We start from the raw sequence: 22,809 nt of genomic DNA on the forward strand, positions 1-22,809 counted from the left end.
TTAAATCTAGTTGGAATCGTCCACTTCCTGTTTGCCAGTCTGGCCTCCTACCTGGACAGGTGTGGATGGAGCACATGGAACAAACATTTGGGTAATTTGAATCTGTGAATGAATGAGACTGAATGTGAATGTTTATTTCTCTGAGTTCACCTGAAAACATTCAACTCAGACATTTACCAGTGAAATCATTTCACAAAACATTCAAATCCATTGATACCATCCAAACCAGTTTAGTGAAGAAGGCCAGGACGTCATGTTCCTCTGTCCCTAAAACACCACCAGCTGGAAATGTGATGATGAGAATCAAGTAACAACAGGAAAACACAACTAAAGAGACACAGAGACAGACACTGCTCCATGATGAAAGACTAAAGTTGGGATGTTTTTTTTAACGTTTGAATTCTCTGGTATTCTCTCAACAAACCTTTAGTCTTTAATCAAGCAGCAGTAGTTGACTTCATGTCTCTTTAACTTTGATTTTCATCTTAAGTATAAGTTCAGTATGTTGGCAAAACGTTTTATATATTAAAATAATTGATTGATACTCATTGAAACCATTATAGTACAAAGGCCAGAATGCCCCCCTCCCTCCTCTACCAGTCCAACCACCTCTACTGGCCCCTCCCACTGAGAGGCTTATTCTGACAATAAGAAAGTTCTGTCAACTACCTTAAATAAAACGGAAAGAAAAACCAATAACACGTTCATCAATACACCTTTGTTCATAATTATTGACTAATAATATTATCTTTAAATCTATTTTCAAATCTATTAAGTGTTTTACATCATTTCATTTCTGTTTCTCAGTTGTTTCATAAATTTACACCTTTTAATGTTACACATCTTTTTTCTGTTGCATTGATTTAATTTGTTTATTTGCACATTAAAGACAGAAAACATTAAAATGGTATAAAAATAGTTAATAGTTGTTCAGGAGAGATGGAAGCCAAGAAAGACGAATGAAACACCTCCCTATGTAAAGCAAAATGTATCTACACATGGAAAGTAAAATTAAACTACAAATAATATATTAAAAAGTAAAGAACAACAATTCTTTATCTATAAAATAACATTAAATAAAATATATAGATGATTTAAAAAGCTACAAATCTTGACTGGAGAGTCACATTTTCAATAGTTTTTAAACAAACAAACAACTTTTAGATAAACTGTTCCATAAGAAAGGTCCTCTGTGTTTAAAGGTTATTAATTAAGATTTATGGTAAATAAAACTCTTTACAATGATGTGAATGAATGTCTGAGGAAAACTGAAAAAAAGTATGAAAAGTGAACGACAAATTAGGAGAAAGAAGAACAAACTTATTAATAAACAGGTTTGGAGTTAAATTTTCTAAATAGAGGAGGAGAAGAATCATTATTCTTGGAAAAACTAAACATTCTAAACATTTCTTCTGGATAAATTTAATCCTGTTGAGAAAAGTTGTTAAATAAATAAATAAAGATAAATGAAACTACAAGTTAAAACAGGTCAAAGGTCAAAGTGATGTTGGAAAAACTTCCTTCAAGGTTTGATTTAGTTTCAGCTTCACTTTAATAAAATGTTTCCTGGTTTACTGATACCTGTGGATCTGAAAGTAATAGACTTCTTCTTTCTTTCTTTTCTAATAGTAGAGGAACAGATGGTAATAATCCCCACCCCATACAGCCTCAACTATTTCATTTATTTCATTAGTAGTTTAACCATTTAAATCCTCACATTTTTTATTATTATTATTATTATTATTATTATTATTATTATTATTATTATTATTATTATTATTATTATTAATAAGGTCTTTGTTTGTAGTTAGGACACATTCTCGTAGCTTCATAAATTTATTCTCCATCTTTCTGACATCAGTGACTTCGATGGAAAAATGAGATGATGCCTTCGGGAAAATTCGTTAATTGTACATTCCAACTCGGAAATTTCAGACTTCTGATATCATAACGTTCATGTTTCAGGTTAACTCGACAAAAATAGGTTTGGTTTATTGTCACTGTTTGTTCAACATTTAAATATGTGCAGACGCTATTTTTATTTTTATTTTAGAAGCAGTCATTTCTGAATTTGACAACTCAGAGCTCAATTTTCCCAAGTTTCCCAGCATCAGCATCTCGACCCCCATAAATAAAGCAACATTTCTAATCATTACTATTTCAAACAGTTTTAAAATGACCTAACCTACACCTGCCACATCTCTATGGAGTCAAAGGTCACAACTTTCTTCAACATTTGTTTTTGTTGCAGCCTCACTTTTAAGTTTTATATCAAGTTTATATCAATTCAATTCAGTTTTATTTATGAAGCGCATTTCATGCACAGGGCAGACTCCATGTGCTTTACAAGAGGTAAACATAGTTACAATACAAACAGTTACATAAAAATCTGTTTGGTTTTTGATCTGTTTTTAAAGATGGCTACTGATGTGGATGTCTGACTGTGTCAGGCAAGTTCCATTTTTGTGGAGCATATCCACTAAAAGCTGCCTCCCCTTCTTTGGATCTGGTGCGAGGGACGAGTAAATGGCCACTGCCTGTTGACTGAAGTGTTCTTGCTGGGGTGTAAGTGATGAGCATATCTGTGATGTACTGAGGTGCTTTATTAACCAGGAGCAGTATTTTGAAATTGATTCTTGTTCTAACAGGAACCAGTGCAAAGATTTAAGATTCATTTTTCCGAGTCTGATCTTAGGGAACTAATGTTTTGTCTGATAGTAATGATTTTGTTTTTAAAGAAAGAAGCACATTGATCACATTTTTCTGAGGACAACATTTCGGAGGGAATGGTGGATGGCGGGTTAACAAGTCAAGTAACAAGAGTTTTGATTCGTCCAGCGGCCTGAACCGACTGCAGTCCTCAAGTAAGACCCTATTGGTTTAAGAGATTTTTGGTTATTTATTTTATTTTTCAGAATCGCCCCTGCTTGTGCTCTACTTCTTTTTACCCGTTTATTTTTTTTATTTTTTATGCATAAGAGCGTTAAATATTTAATAGGAGTTCAATAAATGTTTCAATGTTTTTGGTTAAATTGAGACTTTGTTATCATTGTGTAATTTTTATCATGTAAATGGAGGGAGAAAAAAACAGTATCGGCTCTGAAAAATCGGGAGCATGTATAAAAAAAAAAAAATCGTATCGGAATCGGAAAATGTATCGGCCCTAAAAAAACAAACAAAAATCCTTATCGGTCGATCCATAATTATTATTTGAAATGTCAATTCAATATTCAGCGTCTAATCATTTTTCTATCTACGCTCCAGTCCCCTCCCCAGGCCAGCTCCAGAACAGGGTCCAGAGCGTGGGGAACTTCTCCACGTTGTCGCGGCAACCGCTGAAGGCCACCGCCTACGTCAGCCACACCATCAAGGGCTCGGCCTCCATGCCGACATGCGCCAGCCTCCAGTCCCTGAACAGCGGCAGCGGCAGTGGCATCCCCACGCTGAGCAAACAGACCAACTCCACCCCGACCACCCCCCGCAGCAGCCTGCCACGCCCCGCCTCCTTCGTGGGGACCATAGGCTCCGCCTCTCGCAGCAAGGTGGCCCAGCCTGCACGAAGGTGAGAAAAACAAACAAAAAAAAAAATAACTATCTACGGCTGCCGTTCAAGTTTGAATCTTTAACTTTTCCTTCCTTTCAGTTTACTGACGCCTCCAAAGAGCTTGTCCACCCTCAGTGCCCTCCGTGACAGCACCTGGAGAGACGGCTGCTACTGATGAAGGGATGCAAGTGGCGCCCCGCTGGCTGGGGTGACTCACTACACCTCAACATCCAGATTCCCTTAGAGGAAGTGAGGGGTGGTGGTGGGGGGGGGGGTGGGGGGGTTTGACCAAAAAGCGACTGATAAATCCGAGACCCTGCATTAGAATCGTCAGAACACGCGGACTGACCTCTCAAATTCTATGCAGAGTTTCTTCGGGGGTTTATTTTTCTGGATTTCATGTCTACGAGCTCGGACCGTGCCAAGAGGGGAGGGGAGGGGAGGGGGGGCTGCTCCCTGTTGCTCTTACCGTGCAATAATAAACAACTGGCTGTGGGGTACCGGTAATATTTTAACCCGCTAAAGAGGGCTGCCAGTTTTTAACCATACTGTGTTTATTTATTTTATTTATATATTTATTTATTTCAAGCGAAACAGTTTTGACTAATCAGGTGTTTTTTTTCCCCTGTGGCAACAAGCGCCAACGATGCTGCTAAAACGGAGTCATTCCCCGCGACGTCTGGGCATATTTGGTCTAATTTTTACAAGCGCCATATTAAAGCATGTGATCATGTACAAAGCTAATTATTAAGTGTGCGTATCCACCGATTGATGCAATATTGGATTTTAACCGTACGTCTCGACCAAAATGAAAAACATCTGAATGTGTTTACAGAACTGTCTCACCACGGTGTCACTTAAAAAAAAAAAAAATAGTTTGAGCGATAACTGTTCTTGTTGCACTTTGTACACACTTCCTGATACTTCTCTATTTACTGATGTTTGCACTTGTTTTGCATTTGACCTTCAAGCGGCTGTTTATGAAATGTTTTTTGGATTTTTTTTTCTTTTTTCCCAGGAGGTTTCACAGTTCCACACACACACGGCGTCATGTAGCACCCTTTGTTTGTAATACTTGTGTTTTTAAACGGCCGTCACCGTGACACCTCTCACACAATCCTGCCACTTTTGTTACTGTGAATGACTGAGTGAGTGAAACGTTTTAATAAATTCTAATAAAACTCTTGGTTAGTTTGGGAAAATAAAATAAAACCTTCTAAAATAAAGGCGTCTTTTTGAGTCTGTGACTTTGAAATCTACAACAGGGACATGTTTTAAAATCTTTGAAAATAAACTAATGTTTTTTATTTTTTTTTTATTTTTTTTTTTGTTAACTTAATTCAGCTTCCTTCTTTTTCAGCTCTGGCTCTGAGAGTTGTTGCTCATTTAACCAGTGAATAATAAAAATGTCAGACTAGGTTTAATAAAATATTAAGCTAAAGTGCTGCAGTCAATGAGTATCAGTGTTATTGGATGTGGACAGTTGTAGTTCCTCATAGTGACCACTGGAGGGCAGTGATGATGATAGTTTAGAAACAATCCCGCGTTACCTCGTGGATTCTTCTCATCATTAATAAAATACAACATGTTTCCATCACCATATTTTACCTACAGGCATCTAAAAAATCTATAATAATAAAATTAAATAAAAAATATATCAACACCCCTGCTACGATACCTCACTTGGTACAGTCCACCCCCCCCCCCCCCCTTCTTTAAATCTAGTTGGAATCTTCCACTTCCTGTTTGCCAGTCTGGCCTCCTACCTGGACAGGTGTGGATGGAGCACATGGAACAAACGTTTGGGTAATTTGAATCTGTGAATGAATGAGACTGAATGTCAATGTTTATTTCTCTGAGTTCACCTGAAATCCTTCAACTCAGACATTTACCAGTGAAATCATTTCACAAAACATTCAATCCATTGATACCATCCAAAACCAGTTTAGTGAAGAAGGCCAGGACGTCATGTTCCTCTGTCCCTAAAACACCACCAGCTGGAAATGTGATGATGAGAATCAAGTAACAACAGGAAAACACAACTAAAGAGACACAGAGACAGACACTGCTCCATGATGAAAGACTAAAGTTGGGATGTTTTGTTTAAACGTTTGAATTCTCTGGTATTCTCTCAACAAACCTTTAGTCTTTAATCAAGCAGCAGTAGTTGACTTCATGTCTCTTTAACTTTGATTTTCATGTTCAGTATAAGTTCAGTATGTTGGCAAAAACGTTTTTATATATTAAAATAATGAATTGATGCCCATTGAAACCACTATAGTACAAAGGCCAGAATGCCCCCCTCCCTCCTCTACCAGTTCAACCACCTCTACTGGCCCCTCCCACTGAGAGGCTTATTCTTACAATAAGAAAGTTCTGTCAACTACCTTAAATAAAACGGAAAGAAAAACCAATAACACGTTCATCAATACACCTTTGTTCATAATTATTGACTAATAATATTATCTTTAAATCTATTTTCAAATCTATTAAGTGTTTTACATCATTTCATTTCTGAAATGGAATGGATGGAATATATATATATATATAGATGATTTAAAAAGCTACAAATCTTGACTGGAGAGTCACATTTTCAATAGTTTTTTAAACAAACAAACAACTTTTAGATAAACTGTTCCATAAGAAAGGTCCTCTGTGTTTAAAGGTTATTAATTAAGATTTATGATAAATAAAACTCTTTACAATGATGTGAAGCAGTCATTTGACAACTCAGAGCTCAATTTTCCCAAGTTGTCCTGAATGCAGCATCAGCATCTCGACCCCCATAAATAAGCCAACATTTCTATTCATTACTATTTCAAACAGTTTTAAAATGACCTAACCTACACCTGCCATATCTCTATGGAGTCAAAGGTCACAACTTTCTTCAACATCTGTTTTTGTTGCAGCCTCACTTTTAGGTTTTGTTCTAACCCCCAGTTTCTATCACTCCAGAACATTGGGAGAGGACACGGCCTCAACCCTCACAGACCACAGTGGTATTACGTATTGTGACATTTTTCTCACATACTGTACTTTTACTAATTCATGGCAGTAACAGATGCTAATAATCTAGTGACATTAGCAAATGTTGTTGGTTTCGTTCTAACCTCCTACTTCTATCACTCCAGAACATCAGGAGGAGACACGGCCATGATGGTTTCACCCAAACAACAGGAACTAGACAACAACAACAGCCTATAGGTAGAGTATGTTACATTACTATTAAAACTCATTTAACATGAGTCATTAGAACAAATCACAATAATCCAAGATTAACAGTAACAGTAAAACTCCTGCTCATAGAGTTTTTTATATATATTCTATTACTATTTTATGATAGTAGAGTAACAGGTAGTAATAAAATAGTAATAATTGTAATGTATAATAGTAGAGTAACAGGTAGTAATAAAATAGTAATAATAGTAATGTATACATTAGTAAATGTTGTTGGTTTGGTTCTAACCTCCTACTTCTATCACTCCAGAACATCAGGAGGAGACACGGCCATGATGGTTTGTAAGACTTCACCTGAAGAACAGGAACTTCTCAGGAACACCCTGAAGGTATTGTATATCAAATTATCATTTAGAGCTTTTGTAACTTGTAACTCCTGCTGCTAGTTGACATTTATTTTATGTCATATTGTTTGACTGTTTGATAATTGTAGACTAACATGTTTTGTTCTAATCTCTCCAGGAGGAGACGTGGCCATGATGGTTTCCAGGACTTCACGTGAAGAGGAGGATCTTCGCGCTACAGGTAACGTATATAGATTATTTATATCTGTCCCTCCAAGGGACAGATATGTTTGTACTGGACCCCCACAGCTTTTCCACGTGTGGCGGCAAAGAGATGATGAAGGCCCTCCCCCCTCTGCAGACTCCTCCCATGAATCCCTCCCCCTATACTGACTCCACCCACTAAGCCTAACCCCTCCCACACTGTCCCTGACTCCTCCCACCACATACTGACTCCACCCATGAACCCACTAGCCACTCCTCTCGACTGACTCCTCCCCCTACATTAACACCTCTCCCAACTGGCCCTGGCTCCTCCCACTAACCCCTCCCCTACTGCACCTGGCTCCTCCCACCTCTCATTTGACTCCTCCAATTAACCCACTAGCTCCTCCTCTCTGCTGACTCCTCCCCCTCACCACTGACTCCTCCCCCCTCACTGTAAAACTCCAGCTGTTCTTAGTTATGGGAGACATAACCCCGTCCTTCTACCTCTCAGAAACCACGGGGAGGACACGGCCCCCCCCGCGCCTGCTACCACAGGACCCACTCTGATGATCCAGGCCCCCGACAACAGGTGGGATTCGAACCAATCTCCTGCGACTTCCAGCCGCGGTTGAACCACCACACGCCACCGAGAACCCTTCACACTTGGACCTTCTCTCTGAGCGCTTTTGTCATCGTCACTTTGGAACCTGGACTTTAAAAGTCACGACTGTCATAAGATTTGAACCCATGACTTAAAAAGTTTCAACCACTCATTCAACTCTCTGAGCTATTTAACTGCAGGTTTCTAGTCTTTCATTGACATTTTCCATCTGTTTCTTTGGGTGTTGATCTTCAAAAGTCACGACTGTCATAAGATTTGAACCCATGACTTCACACTCACCATATACTCTTCTAACAGTCTGAGCTGTTTGTCCACATGTTTGTTGTCTTTTGTGGAGCTTTTCAGTCTCTACTTTGAGTATTGGACTCTAAAATTCATAGACTGCGATAAGAGTTGAACCCACGTCTTCAGAACCTCCAAGAAGTCCTCTACCAGCCTGAGCTATCTGACCATGCATGTTCTCGCTCTTCCTGGAGCTTATCTGTTTGTTTCTGTGGTTGATTAAATCTAAAAGTTCTCATGGGGGATTGAACACATGTCTCCAGAACATTAATGAACCGACCTAACACCTTAGGCCACCAGAGATAAGCTGCTGCGTTCAGGTTATATCAGGGTTTTTTAGTCTTTTCTCTGGATGTTGGACAATAAAATAAAAAGTAAACTGTCCAAGGATCAAACCAACAACCTCCCAGTCCTTAGAGGAAGACTCTAACCACTTGAGCCACTGAACCAGAGACAACAACACATCTACTTTTACATCTTTTCAGTCTTTCATCTTGGTATTAATATTTAAAATGGACTGAACCATCCAGGGCTTGAACCCAAACCTTCAGAACCTCTGAGGAAAGACTTAACATCATGAGCCACGACCCCAGAGACTTTGAAGTGCTTTAAACTTTAAAAGCATTTTAGTTTTTCCTCTGTCACTTAGAGAATAAAATGTAGAAAGCAGAGCTCTGGATTTGATCCACTGGCTTCAGACTGAGAGACAGAACCACAGCTGATCTCACGGAGCTACTCTTCAACCTGGATGTGCAGCTTTTTGTTGTTGTGTTCATAGTTCACGTCCCTCAGAAGCAACAACAGAAAGAAGTCAGTAGCCTAGAGTTGAACCTAGGACCTAAGAACAAGGAGGAGTTACTAGGACGTCTCACCTCACTGAGCTATTCACAAAGTTTAACCAAAGGAAGTTTGTCCTTAGATTTCTATATCACCAGCCTCAGCACCAGCTCATCCTTCTCTACTGGGTTTTCTCTTCTCACTAAATGAGTCATAAAGTCTCTTTGAGGATCAGTGTTAGTGGATGTGCACAGTTGTAGTTTCTGACACTGACCACTGGAGGGCAGTGATGGTGATAGTTTAAAAACACTTCCTGTCCTCTGGGTTCATTAAATCGTTCAGGATCAGGAGGAACTCTGATTTATTTGAGCTTCATCACTCATCCTCCTCCTCCTCCTCCTGCTGCTGCTGAAGGTAAAACCGTTTCTCTGGTTCCTCTCCTTTAGTCTAGTGTCAGTGTTTGTGTTGATCAACAGGCTGCGTTCACCTGCGCAGGTGAGTGTGTTTTCAGAGCAGTGAGCCTCCTCCTGCCTCTGACTCATCAATTCACTGGTTAAAGAGTCAAAACAGACTCTGCAGACTGACCTGCTGCTTCCTCTCAGTCTCAGTGTTCACCACTAAGTCACAGTTGATCAACTCACTGGAGAAACGTGGAAGAAACACGCGGACAGAGGCAACGTGTTGCTGCTCAGCTGTTTCCACTTCATGATCAGTCCGCTGCGTTCAGGACAAATCGGACATTTGAGACTCTCTGGTCAAATCCAGCTACATTTAGAAAAATAATTAACTGACAAAATAAATGTTGATTTAAAGACGTTTTTTTCTGTGTTTGTATCAACAATTAAAGCATCTGATGCACAAAACTGTTGAAGTGTTCACTGTAGAAACAAACCTGTCAGTTCAGTCTGTTACTGATAATCTCAAATGATAGAAACATGGGTGATTTTTAAGATCAGGTGGAGCTTTGTTTAAATCTGCTGCAAAAATGTAAAGAAAACTGAAAACATATAATGTTTTGTCCAACAGAAACTTGAACATTTAGTTCGTATCTATGTGTAAATAAGAAGAAAAATGTAGAAGGAGTTGGTCTATGAGTTAAAATGTTGAGGCTCCTTCTGTAAAAGCAGCTATAATTAGATAAATAGTGTCTCTAATATTTTGGACTTTCCATTACATACTTTAACTTTTCAACAGGAACAAATGATGAAGGTCTGAGGTTGACTCCACATGGAACCTCCTCCTCTAGTTTGTTTGTGTGTGTTCACGTCATTTAGACTGAGTTCAGTCATTTTTCACGTGTGAATCCAGGACGTGTCGTCCTTCTTTTTATTTTTCAGATGAGTTTCCAGATGAAAACTGAAGATGAGTCGTGGTCTGACTTGGTCTCCTTCTCATCCTGAACCTTTCCTCAGAGCTGGTCTCATCATGAGCTTCACAGAGAAACCTTCTGACTTCAGGTCAGCACAGTCACCTCAGAAACAGCAGAGAAACTAAGACTCACTTTCTGTGGACACAGTTATTTTTTATTAAATGATAAAATGTTCTTCCAAAGTGACTCCTCACAGGAAACTGTATTAAAATGTGATTTGTTGTTTTTTATGGTAAAATAAAATCTTTTTATCAAACTAAAGAGTGATTATTTTTGTTCCTAATATTTTGTCCCTGTTGTTAAACTGGTGGTTTTGTGGTGAAAACATCAGTGTGAGGCTTTAAAAGGACGTTTGTGTGTCGTCCACCGTGTCTCTCAGGTGTGGTGGTGAAGTTTTGGAGGTTGTGTGTTCAGCTCCAGGTCAGACAGTGACTTGAAGGAAGTCCTCCTCACCCAGAGGAAGGACGGCCCTCACCTCCTGAGTGGTTTCAGAGAAACAGTCGTTCATCTGACTCGTCCCAGTCATTTGAGTCAGGAGTTGACGGTTCGGACGTGAAAATCTCAGGAAAATATGAATGTCGAGACTTGAACCCCGGCCTCCCGATATCAAACCCTTTACTTTACCTCTACACTAAAAACCCAGAGCCCGCTGGCTCCTGCCTGGAGCTGGGTAGTCGCCTTTTTTGAGCTTTCGGCCACTTCAACCAGAAATAGAAGTTAAAAATGTTATGTTTTCAAGTTGAGAAGTAGCTCGGTGCGTTAAAAAGCAGCCTCCAAATCTGGAGGTTGCAGGTTCGAGACCAAGTTTTATAAATAAGCTTGTATGCTTGTCATTGTAAAATAAAACAAGTCTCTGTGGGACTTGAACCCACAACCTCTGTACCTCCAACCCTTGTTCTTGCTCCCTGAGCCACTTTCTTACACCTTTTCCACCATTTTTTGGTATATTTGTCATCTAATTTTGGGGAAATATTTCAGATTTTAGAAAAAATAAAAAAGTTGGCTCCGCCTCCCACAGACTCCGCCCCTCTGAGGAGCTGTTCAGCTCTTGATTCCACTCCCGACTCCCTGAGCCGTTCAGTCAGTGACTCCCTCAACCTGAAGACTCTCAACCTCAGACTCTCCTCTGGACTCTGGAGAAGCTTTGAGTGTTGGACCAGTGAAGCAGCTGAAGACTGAAGACACAGTCTCTCAGTGTTTTTACAGCCACTAACCCTCCACCTCCAAATGTCTGAACCTTCTAACAGCCACAGCTCTTTGAGCTCATCTGGAGATCTTTAGTTTAACTTTGAGTTAAATGCACACGAGCAGAAGAATTCTTCTTAGAGTTTCATCTATGAATTAAATCTTTTCTTCACTGGACAGATTCCTGAATCTCAACATTATCAAAGACCTGAACACTTTAAAGCCACAGAAGCACAGAAACACATCCAGCAGCTTTTTCTTTCTTTTATTAAATATGAAAATTACTGCACAACTTTTCACGTCTGACAGATTCTTTGGAGCAAAACAACAAGAGTTTACACACAGCTTCTGATTAGTTACAGCATCAAATGTTTGCAGCACTCAACAAGGAAAACATTTCAGATTTATGAAAATATGATTAAAAAACTATTCAAAAGGAAATGAGTTCATTCGTTTTCGCTGCAGATCCTTAATTCCTACAAAGCTAAAATATACAGAAAGATGAATGAAAACTAAGCTACTTCGAGTACATACAGTGATATAATATGAAAACATGTACTAACATGAGGAGGAGCTTTTACACTGGAGAGGAGCAGGGACCTGGTTTCTAATGTTCTTCTTCACTGTACAGTTTCTTTAATGTTGTTTGTTGTTCATCAGGATTTCTGGTTGACATTTAGATTTTCTCAGGAGGGATTTCTCCACCTGAATCTTTCCCCTCAGATCCTCCCGTCCAGGTTCTTGTCGTGGTGTCGTCCTGAGGGCTGCTCTGGTTGTGGTGATCCATCAGCATGTTCTCCACCTGCAGTAAACACACATCACGTCACTGTTCTTCATTTCACATCATTTAGGCTTGAAATATAAAACGTTGCGTGTCCACCTGTGATTTCTATGATAAACTGAGTGTCTTTAGGCTGCAGACTGCTGGTCAGACACAAACAAGGAAACAAAAAGATGACTTTACCATGAAGAACTGGAGGCTCCTGCTTTGGTTTTATATGGACATGTTCACATTTCTTCTCCATCTTACACTGATGACACGTCGTTTAAAATAGTAGATAAATATTTGTTATGTCGTGTTTACCTGAACCGTGTTAATATTAAATTAATGCTCAAACCAGTTTATTTGGGATGAAGCAGGTGTAAAGCTACATAATATTTCTTCTTAACTTTAGCAAAACAACACAAGCTCCTCCTCTATTAGCTTCAAAGCTAACAGCTAAACACGAACAGGAAGTCAACTTTAACAAATAATATTACTGTACCTGGATATAACTCTCAGTGTCTTCATGTCGGGTTTTACTTATTTGTTCCCTATACAGTGAGACCAAAGTCAGTTGCTAACTCAACATTAATCAGGTTAATCAATCAACACCATTGACTGATCAACACCTGTTCACTACTTCCGGTTTCTTCTTCTTTGATAGTAAAATGACCGGTGACAAATTTTCTCCATCTGGTGGTGAAACGATGAACTACATGATATTGCTTTAATAACGACCAGAGAAACCATCACGATCACTGCCCTCCAGTGGCCACATCATTGAACTACAGCTAGCGCCTAACGTACACTGTAAAAAATGGAAACTAGAACATGAACTGTAAAAAAATGGAAACTAAGAAACTGATCATTAATTACTGAGAAAGAAGAAGAGGGAGGATTAAAAAGCTTTTTCCTACTCCGTTTTGGATATGTTAACATTGTTTTTGTAGTTTTTCTCATGTTCGAAATCCATAAATAAAATAAAGCATCATCGGAGCAACATCATAAATATAGAAAGACTGTTGATGCTGGTTGATTAATGTGTCCAATAATTCAGGAGAGGGACTGGTCTTTACTTGTTGGTGTTAATAGTTTGTGCAGCTCTGTTGAGGATCTTTAATCTCTTGACTCCACCTCTCAGTAACATTTTCCAGTCAGAGTCTCTCTACACACAAGCTGCTGCTGATTCAACCTCTGGATCATCAGGACTCAGCTCATCCTCTCTCAGCTCACATACTGTCCTGTTTAGAACAATGGCCAACATCTGGAGAGAGAAGAAGAAAGAAGAGAGGAAATGATTTAGTGTTTCCAGAGACTCTTTTTATCAGGTGTCAGTCAGTGATGCAGCACATCCAGTATAAAGAGCAGCAGGGACTTCAGTCCTGTTCAGAGCAGCTGTGGAGCTCAGCCAGCTTCCTTTCAGCTTCATGTTAACGTGTTGGAGCTGGAAGCTCACAGACCTGCACAGACTTTTAGCATCAAGTCTGTTTCCTCTGCACATTTCTCTCAAGTCCACAGAGGAAATAAACTGCTGAGACTCATCAACGCTTCATTACTGCACAAACACTTTAGTGATGGATTTACAGCTGTTCCATTTCAATAAAGAGTCTGAGTGTGTTGATGAACATCTCATGTGTTTCTGAAGCATCAGCTGACTAAGAAACATTGAAGGTATCTGATGAAACTAATGACAGAGATACAGATGTGATGACTGGACCTCAGCAGAGGTTCTGCTCCGTAGAAAGACCACATGGTTACTAAATGTAATGATGGTTCTGTGATTTACAGGCTTCAGTCAGACTGATCTCAGAGCTGTGACAAAGATGAAACTGATCAGTTGTTTAGTTTTGAGGTGAGAGAACAAAGAGTCTGAGATCAGATCTGATCAATGAGGACCACTGTCTCTATTCATCTAGTAAGGCTGTCAGCTGGAATCCACATTTATTTCCTGAAAACATCAACACAACAAGCTTCAGGATGATCTGATTGTCTGACTGTTGTCTCTGTCTTTCTGTCCAGTCTGTCTCCATTCTCCTCTGACAGCATCTCTGAAGAAAACAGCAGCAGGTTTCCAGGAAACACTTTAGATTCTGTGTCTAGTACAAAACTACTGAAAGAAGAATAAACTGACTTCAACCCTCCACTCACCTCAGAGTCTCCAGTCTACAGTCTGGACTCTTCACAAGATCAAGAAGCTGCTTCACATCTGAATACTGCAGGTTGTTGAGACTCAGGTCCAGATGTTTCAGATGGGAGGGGTCGGACTTCAGAGCTGAGACCAGAGAATTACAGTTTATCTCTGACAAACAGCAGCCCCTCAAACTGAATAAAGAGTAAAAAGAGAAGTTGAAAGGAAAAAGTTCAGACATTATTGCTGTTGTTTTGTTATTATTCATTCTGGTGTCAGACGACCAGTGGATCCATCGCTACAAACTCATGTTGACCAAAAAACAAACGTCTGACATTTATGACTAAACATGACGATGCATTTCATCACCGATTCATGTGAAATTGATCAGTTTTTTGATGAGACGTCAAAGTTAATCAAGTAGAATATCAGCCTGATGTCTGTAGATTAGTGTCAACACAACTTAGATGGAATAAAGACAGATGGAATAAAATAACTTGTGCAGTGTTCACTGTGGCAGTGGAGCTGAATCATTCTGCTGGAGGATGAGCTCCTCTGACCCTCTATTGTTGGGTTACTGGGATGGATTGTCCATAATGGAGAGCAGTTTATCCAGTGTCCTCCTGTCCCTCACTGAGACAAATGACTCCAACTCTCTACCGATCGCATGTCCAGTCTTTCAGATCAATTTGCTGGTGCGTCTTTTTTGCTGCTACTACTCTCCTAACAAACCACAGGAAAGAACAGGGCACTCGCTACAACAGACTGGTAGAAAGACTCTAGTAATTCACTGCACACGTTGAAAGACCTGAGCTTCCTGAGAAAGTAGAGTCTACTCAGGCCCTTCTTGTACACTGCATCGTAGTGGTCCACTACTTCCACCTCCAGGCCCTGGATGGGGATGAGCTCCACTGGTGACCTCTTCCAGCTCTGTGATCTTGTCAACATTCAGAGTAGGTGGTTTGCCTGGGACCACTTCACAAAGTCTGTGGTAAGTGTCCTATACTTCGCCTCCTGTCCATCTCTAACACACCCTACCACTACAGAGTCATCAGCACACAAATAAAACATGATGTCTGACCTCAGAGTCTCCAGTCTACAGTCTGGACTCTTCAGAAAACCACACAGATGTTTCACTCCTGGATCCTTCAGGTACAAGTTGAGACTCAGGCCCAGATGTTTCAGATGGGAGGGGTTGGACTTCAGAGCTGAGACCAGATAATCACAGCTGATCTTTGATAAACTGCAGCAACTCAGTCTGAATAAAAGATAAAAGATGTTAGGTCATAAGGTCTGTGTATCATTCATTCATTTGATATTTCCTTAAGAAACTTAAAATGAAACATTCAGGCCCAGGAACAAATTATATCTTGATATTTATTAATTTATTCATTTTGTGACTTTTGTGATGGAAATAAAAGTGTAACTCTAAAGGTAGAAGACATCTCTACCAAGTAATTAAGTTAAAACTAACATTCATGGTGATTCTCTGTATGTGGATTCAAAGCTACAGCCCTTCAAAATAAACTGAAAGGAATTTCACAATAAGTCCTTCATTCTGACAATCAGTAAATTATGAATAAATACTGAATGAAAGTGTATGAAGAAATAAGAAAAGAATATTTAAGTGTTATTACTTAGAACATTTTCTTATCATACGATAATAAATGAGGTTACCAATTTTTTAACCCTTTATGGGGCAAGGAACCATATTTGGTGACATCATCACATTTTAAATTGTGTGTCTGTGTCTCTCAGTGAGGTTCATTGTCATGTAGTTTTCATTCAGCCAATCAGAGACGATCAAGGAAACATTCACAGGTCTAATCAGGGTCTAATGTGGTCTACAAGGTCCACCTCTACATGAACTCTGAGTAGAAATGATTTATTAGGTACCATGAAAAAGTGTCCTAATGTTGTCTAATGTGATGATGTTAACAAGTGTCTGAATCAGCTCCTGTGTTCATATGGTCTAAATACATGTTTAGACTTAGACAGACTTTAATGATCCATGAGGGAAATGACTTGGTCACAGTAGTTTTGTTGCACAAAAAAGTAACACTCTTGAAAACCACAAGAAAGACAAAATAAAATGAGATTAGATTAAAATAAAAAAAAAAAAAAATATGATCTAGTCAGATAAAATAAACAGTGTATTCAAAAGATTTACATAATTACCATCATGAACTAATGTACAAAAGTAGCAAAACAGTGTCCAAGGTGATGCAGTTGTTGGTGTTGCAGCTTCTGATTGCAGCTTCTAGGGCTGAACCATCGTGATGATGGTTTGAGTCATTGATCAAACAGAAAAACTAAACTGTTTCCACTTCATTCACTGGGAACATTTTATATTGTCTATCACAGTAAACTGAATATTTCTGGTTTGGGATAAAAACAGAAATCTGGAGACATCACCATAAAGTCTGAGAAAGTTGGATCAATATTTTGCATGATGATTGATATTTTTACAGACTCAAGTATTTCAATAATGGACAGCTTCATTAATAACAGAAAATATTAGTTGTTGTTGTGGTTTTAATTTGAAAAAGGTGAGATGAAACTGAAGGTGAAAATCAAAATGATGATCAAGACTCTAAAATATGTTCATGTTATGATGGAGACATTTAAATTAAGATTAAACATGAAAATACATTTCATTTTTGATTCATCTGTCATTTATCTTTACAATAGTTTCATAAGTTATCAGGCCAAATCCAAATTAAATCTAGTGTAAAGTGTCTTTACCATGAAGATCCTCAGTGTGGATCAGTAGAATATCAGCCTGATGTCTGTAGATTAGTGTCAACACAACTTTCACATCATATTAATCTGAACACACAAATAAAACATGATGTCTGACCTCAGAGTCTCCAGTCTACAGTCTGGACTCTCCAGAAAACCACACAGATGATTCACTCCTGAATGCTTCAGCTTGTTGTTACTCAGGTCCAGATGTTTCAGATGGGAGGGGTTGGACTTCAGAGCTGAGACCAGATAATCACAGCTGATCTCTGACAAACTGCAGCTGTTCAAACTGAATGAAGAATAAAAGATGTTATATTAGAAGGTCTGTGTATCATTCATTCATTTGATATTTCATTAAGTTTAACCCTTTATGGGGCAAGGAACCATATTTGGTGACATCATCACATTTTAAATTGTGTCTCTGTGTCTCAGTGAGGTTCATTGTCATGTGGTTGTCATTCAGCCAATCAGAGTAAACTGAATATTTTCAATTTTGGACAAAATGAGACATTTGAAGACGTCACTTTGAAATCAGATAAAATTCGTCATTTTGCAGGACTGACATTTTATAGACTCAAGGCTGGCTTCTGCTGCTGGGGGCATCTGGCAAAAGGACGGCCCCCAGGAAACTGTGGGTTTAAATGCAGGAAGTGCTAATAAGGTCGTACCAAGAGCCTGTTGCAACAGGGGGGATTGGGGTTAATTGGTTTAACTATTTTGTGTATTTCATTATGTTTGAATTTGTGATTTAAATATTTTGGGGTTGGTTTATTATGTTTATTTGACTGGGAAACAAACTGTCCCGTGTTGTTAGTTAATGTGTTGGTGTTTTATGTTGTTCCCATTGTGTGTAATTGGTCTGATCAGCCACTATATAAGTCCCCTTTGTTGTCTGTTCGTTAGGTCAGTTGGTTTGTCAGGTTGCTGTAGCATTATAGCCTGAGTTCACTTTTGTTTATTTGACCTCTTTTATGGGCCCATAATTAACTGCTTGTTTTTATAAATTGTTTTCCTATTTTTTTGGATAAATAAAACCTGTATTTTTCCAAATCCAACTGCGACTCCTGTTGCTTTGCAGCTCGGTCCCTCACAGACAGCTTCATTAATAACAGAAAAAATATTAGTTGTTGTTGTGGTTTGAATCTGAAAACATGAGGTGAAATTATAGGTGAACTTCAAGTGTGTTATAGTTTCAGAATGAATCATCCAGTGGAGGATTTTTCTTCTTCTATGGTTTTAAATGTGTCGCTCAACATAACTCTGCCAAAGTCAATGGACTAAACCACAGAAGAAGAAAACAGAGTTTATCATGAAGATCCTCAGTGTGGATCAGTAGAATATTAGCCTGATGTCTGTAGATTAGTGTCAACACAACTTTCACATCATATTAATCTGAACACACAAATAAAACATGATGTCTGACCTCAGAGTCTCCAGTCTACAGTCTGGACTCTCCAGAAAACCACACAGATGTTTCACTCCTGAATCTTTCAGGTAGTTGTTACTCAGGTCCAGATGTTTCAGATGGGAGGGGTTGGACTTCAGAGCTGAGACCAGATAATCACAGCTGATGTCTGACAAACTGCAGCTGTTCAAACTGAATGAAGAATAAAAGATGTTAGGTTAGAAGGTCTGTGTATCATTAATTCATTTAATATTTCATTAAGAATCTTGACCTGCAGGACTTCAATCTGAATAAACAATAATAAGATGTGTTCAGGTTTTAAATGTGTAGCTGAACCCAAGTACCAGTCAAAGGTTGAACACACCTTCTCATTCAATGTTTTCTCTTTAATTTTACTTCTTTCTACATTGTAGATACAAACGAAATATATTGAATATTCAAAGCAAGATATATGGAATTATGCAGCAAATAAAATATGTTTTTTAAATATGTTTTACATTTTAGATTCCTCAAAGTAGCCACTCTTTGTTTAATTGACATCTCTGAAAACCTTTGACCTTCTCTCAATGAGCTTCATGATTTTTGAGCCTTGTCAGGGTTCATTTGTTTTCTTGCCTTCTTAATAAAGTAGGGACAATCAGTTGTGTTGTGTAGAAGTCAGGTTTGTACACAGCTGACAGCCCTATTTGACAACGGTTACAATTTATATCATGGCAAGAACCAATCAGCTAAGAAAAGAGAAAGGACAGCCCATCATTACTTTAAGGACTGGAGGTCAGTCTGGAAATCAGCAAAAACTTTGAATGAGTCCCCAAACTGGTTGACATGAGGATCCCAGGAAAAGAAGACGAAGAGTCACCTCTGCTGCTGAGTCACCAGCCTCTGAATTAACAAGTTAACAGCACCTCAGATTAGAGCCCAGATAAATACCACACAGAGTTTTAGTAGCAGACACATCTCTACATCAACTGTTCAGAGGAGAATCAGGTTTATGGTCAAACAGCTGCTAAGAAACCACGACTAAGGAAAAATAACAAGCAGAGGATATTTAGACCAGTGGAAATCTGTGCTTTGGTCTGATGAGTCAAATTTGAGATGTGTGAATGGTTTCTACATGGATGGTTCCCACTGTGAAGCATGGAGGAGGAAGCATGATGGCATTTATTTTTCAACAGGACAATGACCCCAAACACACCTCCAGACTGTATAAGAGCTATTTGATGAAGAAGGAGAGTGATGGACTGGCCTGGCCTCCACACTCATCGGACCTAAACCCAATCCAGATGGTTTGGGATGAGATGGACCACAGAGTTAAGGCAAAAGGGTCAATAAGTGCTCAGTATGTCTGGGAACTCCTTCAAGATTGATGGAAAACCATTTCAGGTGAGTACCTCATGAAGCTCATATAGAAATCACCAAGAGTGAGCAAAGCAGTAACTGTAGCAAAAGTTGGCTATTTTGAAGAATCTGCAAGATAAAACATGTTTAGAATTATTTGACACTTATTTAATGCCTTAGAGAGAATCTACATGTAAATAGTCGTGAAAATAAGACAAAAAAAAAACATTAAATGAGAAGGTGTGTCCAACATTTTGACTGGTAGTATATGTCTCAATTATTGTGGATCACTGACACTAACATGAAGCTTCAGTCTGACATCGTCTCATTCATTGAATTGTTGTAGAACAAAGTTCTCTCTTTTAGTTTCTGTTCGTGAAAACACAAAGTTACTGACTGGATCTGTGGAGCTCAGACTGCTGCAGCAGGAGATTAGTTTAAGATCAACTTTACAATCATTCATTCACAGAACAACACTGTAGAGTTAGTCCTCCATCTGGTCACATTGGACTCAGAATATCAGGAGATTTCTTCACAGACAGTATGAAAAGAAAGAATGATTACTGACTACAATAACTCATTTAATGTGTTAACTCATCTATAGATGAAAATTAAACAAAAACCTGAAATGTTCTGACTTTGTGTCTTTTCATGTGAATTTCCACCAAACCTGACAAGAGAACTGATAAAACAGGATTTTCTGTCTTCAATCAATAATAATTCAATAAAATGAATAAAAGCTGAAATAAAAACATAAATGAAAAACAAAGCAGTCTGAACTGACCTCAGAGTCTCCAGTTTACAGTCTGGACTTTCCAGTCCAGTGCACAGCTGCTCCACTCCTGAATCCTCCAGGTCGTTGTTACTCAGGTCCAGTTCTGTCAGATTAGAGGACTGGGAGCTGAGAACTGAGGACAGAGCTTCACAGCTTCTTTTTGAGAGGTTACAGCCACTGAGTCTGCAGAGAAGATAAAATATAAAGAACTAGTCAGACTTTTATTTCCCTCAGTTTAAAGATTGCTGTGTATCTATTAATGACTAAAACTATCTCTGTACTCACAAAGCTTTGTTGGAGGCTTTGACCACTGGCAGCAGCCTCAGAAGAGCTTCCTCTGAACCAGAGTATTTCTTCAGGTCAAACTCATCCAGATTATTTTCTGATGACAGTAAGATGAAGACCAGAGCTGACCACTGAGCAGGAGACATTTGATCAGTGTAGAGACGTCCTGATTTCAGGGACTGTTGGATCTCCTCCACTAGAGAACGATCATTCAGTTCATTCAGACAGTGGAACAGGTTGATGCTTCTCTCTACAGACAGATCCTCACTGATCTTCTTCTTGATGAACTGGACTGTTTCCTCAGTCTTTGTTTGCTTCATCAGACCTTGTAGAAGAGTCTGATTAGTCTCCAGTGAAAGACCCAGGAGGAAGCGGAGGAACAAGTCCAGGTGTCCATTTGGACTCTGTAAGGCTTTGTTCACAGCACTCTGGTGGAGATGTGTCAGATTTGGTTTGATAAACATTTTAGACATCCAGGAAGTAGTTTTTTGTTCTTCCATCAGATTGACAGAAGAGTTGATGAAGGTCTGATGAACATGTAGAGCAGCCAGAAACTCCTGAACACTCAGATGGACGAAGCAGAACACCTTGTCCTGGTACAGTCCTCTCTCCTCTATAAAGATCTGTGTCAACACTCCTGAGTACACTGAGGCTGCTCTGATATCGATGCCACACTCTGTCAGGTCTGATTCATAGAAGATCAGGTTTCCTTTCAGCAGCTGATCGAAAGCCATTTTTCCCAGAGACTCAATCATCTCCTTGGTCTCTGGACTCCAGTGTGGATCTGTCTCAGATCCTCCATCATACTTGACCTTCTTCACTTTGGTCTGAACCACCAGGAAGTGGATGTACATCTCAGTCAGGGTCTTGGGCAGCTCTCCTCTCTCTCTGGTTTTCAACACATCCTCCAGAACTGTAGCAGAGATCCAGCAGAAGACTGGGATGTGACACATGATGTGGAGGCTTCGTGATGTCTTGATGTGGGAGATGATGCTGCTGGCCTGCTCCTCATCTCTGAATCTCTTCCTAAAGTACTCCTCCTTCTGGGGGTCATTGAACCCTCTGATCTCTGTCACCATGTCAACACACTCAGGAGGGATCTGATTGGCTGCTGCAGGTCGTGTGGTTATCCAGAGGTGAGCAGAGGGAAGCAGTTTCCCCCTGATGAGGTTTGTCAGCAGCACATCCACTGAGGTGGACTCTGTAACATCAGTCAGCATCTCAGTCTTGTGGAAGTCCAGAGGAAGTCGACACTCATCCAGACCGTCAAAGATGAACACAACCTGGAACTCTTCAAAGCTGCAGATTCCTGCTTCTTTGGTTTCAGTGAAGAAGTGATGAACAAGTTCCACCAAACTGAACTTTCTCTCTTTCAACACATTCAGCTCTCTGAAAGTCAATGGAAATGTGAAGTAGATGTCCTGGTTGGCTTTGTCTTCAGCCCAGTCCAGAGTGAACTTCTGTGTTAAGACTGTTTTCCCAATGCCAGCCACTCCCTTTGTCATCACTCTTCTGATTGGTCCATGTCTTCCAGGTGAGGCTTTAAAGATGTCTCCTGGTCTGATGGTTGTTTCTGGTCTGTCTAGTTTCCTGGATGCTGTTTCAATCTGTCTGACCTCATGTTCATCATTGACCTCTGCAGTCTCTCCCTCTGTGATGTAGAGCTCTGTGTAGATCTCATTCAGAAGAGTTGACTTTCCTGCTTTAGCAATCCCCTCAAACACACACTGGAACTTCTCCTTCAGACTAGATTTAAGTTCACGTTGACAAACTGCAGCAAAATGTTCTGAAGGAACAAACAACAAATAAGATCAGTGAATAAATTATTTTGAATATTTGTTTGTTATATTTGTTTTCATCTCT

The 22,809-nt window shown here is 39.4% G+C and overlaps 3 protein-coding genes across 3 annotated transcripts in view; 2 read left to right on the forward strand and 1 right to left on the reverse strand.

Annotated features, from left to right (window-relative positions):
- The window catches only part of LOC125000993 (SLAIN motif-containing protein 1-like), a 43,554-nt gene extending 35,509 nt beyond the window's left edge, over nt 1-8,045 (forward strand). Inside the window, exons 12-13 of the mRNA XM_047576861.1 lie at nt 7,244-7,306; nt 7,784-8,045. The gene's annotated coding sequence lies outside the window, so the exon portion shown is untranslated. The remainder of the gene's footprint in view (nt 1-7,243; nt 7,307-7,783) is intronic.
- Nucleotides 1-22,809, reverse strand: part of LOC125000974 (NACHT, LRR and PYD domains-containing protein 3-like) — a 196,079-nt gene that overhangs the window by 17,607 nt on the left and 155,663 nt on the right. The window contains exons 9-16 of the mRNA XM_047576792.1: nt 20,947-22,732; nt 20,671-20,844; nt 18,567-18,740; nt 17,259-17,432; nt 15,480-15,656; nt 14,419-14,592; nt 12,773-13,534; nt 12,071-12,309 (exon numbers count right to left, since the gene is read on the reverse strand). Coding sequence (XP_047432748.1) covers nt 13,516-13,534; nt 14,419-14,592; nt 15,480-15,656; nt 17,259-17,432; nt 18,567-18,740; nt 20,671-20,844; nt 20,947-22,732 — 2,678 coding nt within the window. The 3' untranslated portion in view covers nt 12,071-12,309; nt 12,773-13,515. The remainder of the gene's footprint in view (nt 1-12,070; nt 12,310-12,772; nt 13,535-14,418; nt 14,593-15,479; nt 15,657-17,258; nt 17,433-18,566; nt 18,741-20,670; nt 20,845-20,946; nt 22,733-22,809) is intronic.
- On the forward strand, nt 49-3,801 carry LOC125001031 (SLAIN motif-containing protein 1-like). Its single transcript, XM_047576944.1, has 4 exons — nt 49-91; nt 2,839-2,864; nt 3,265-3,562; nt 3,644-3,801. The coding sequence occupies exons 1-4, from the start codon at nt 66-68 to the stop codon at nt 3,717-3,719; spliced, it is 426 nt and encodes a 141-aa protein (XP_047432900.1). The 5' UTR covers nt 49-65; the 3' UTR covers nt 3,720-3,801.

This window comes from Mugil cephalus, chromosome 23 (assembly GCF_022458985.1).
Source record: "Mugil cephalus isolate CIBA_MC_2020 chromosome 23, CIBA_Mcephalus_1.1, whole genome shotgun sequence".
NCBI lineage: Eukaryota > Metazoa > Chordata > Actinopteri > Mugiliformes > Mugilidae > Mugil > Mugil cephalus.

Coding starts and splice junctions, on each gene's coding strand:
- LOC125001031 (XM_047576944.1), top strand. CDS start 66: ATGGAGCACATGGAACAAACATTTGG. Junction 92..2,838: donor CACATGGAACAAACATTTGG/GTAATTTGAATC, acceptor TGATTCGTCCAG/CGGCCTGAACCGACTGCAGT. Junction 2,865..3,264: donor GAACCGACTGCAGTCCTCAA/GTAAGACCCTAT, acceptor TCTACGCTCCAG/TCCCCTCCCCAGGCCAGCTC.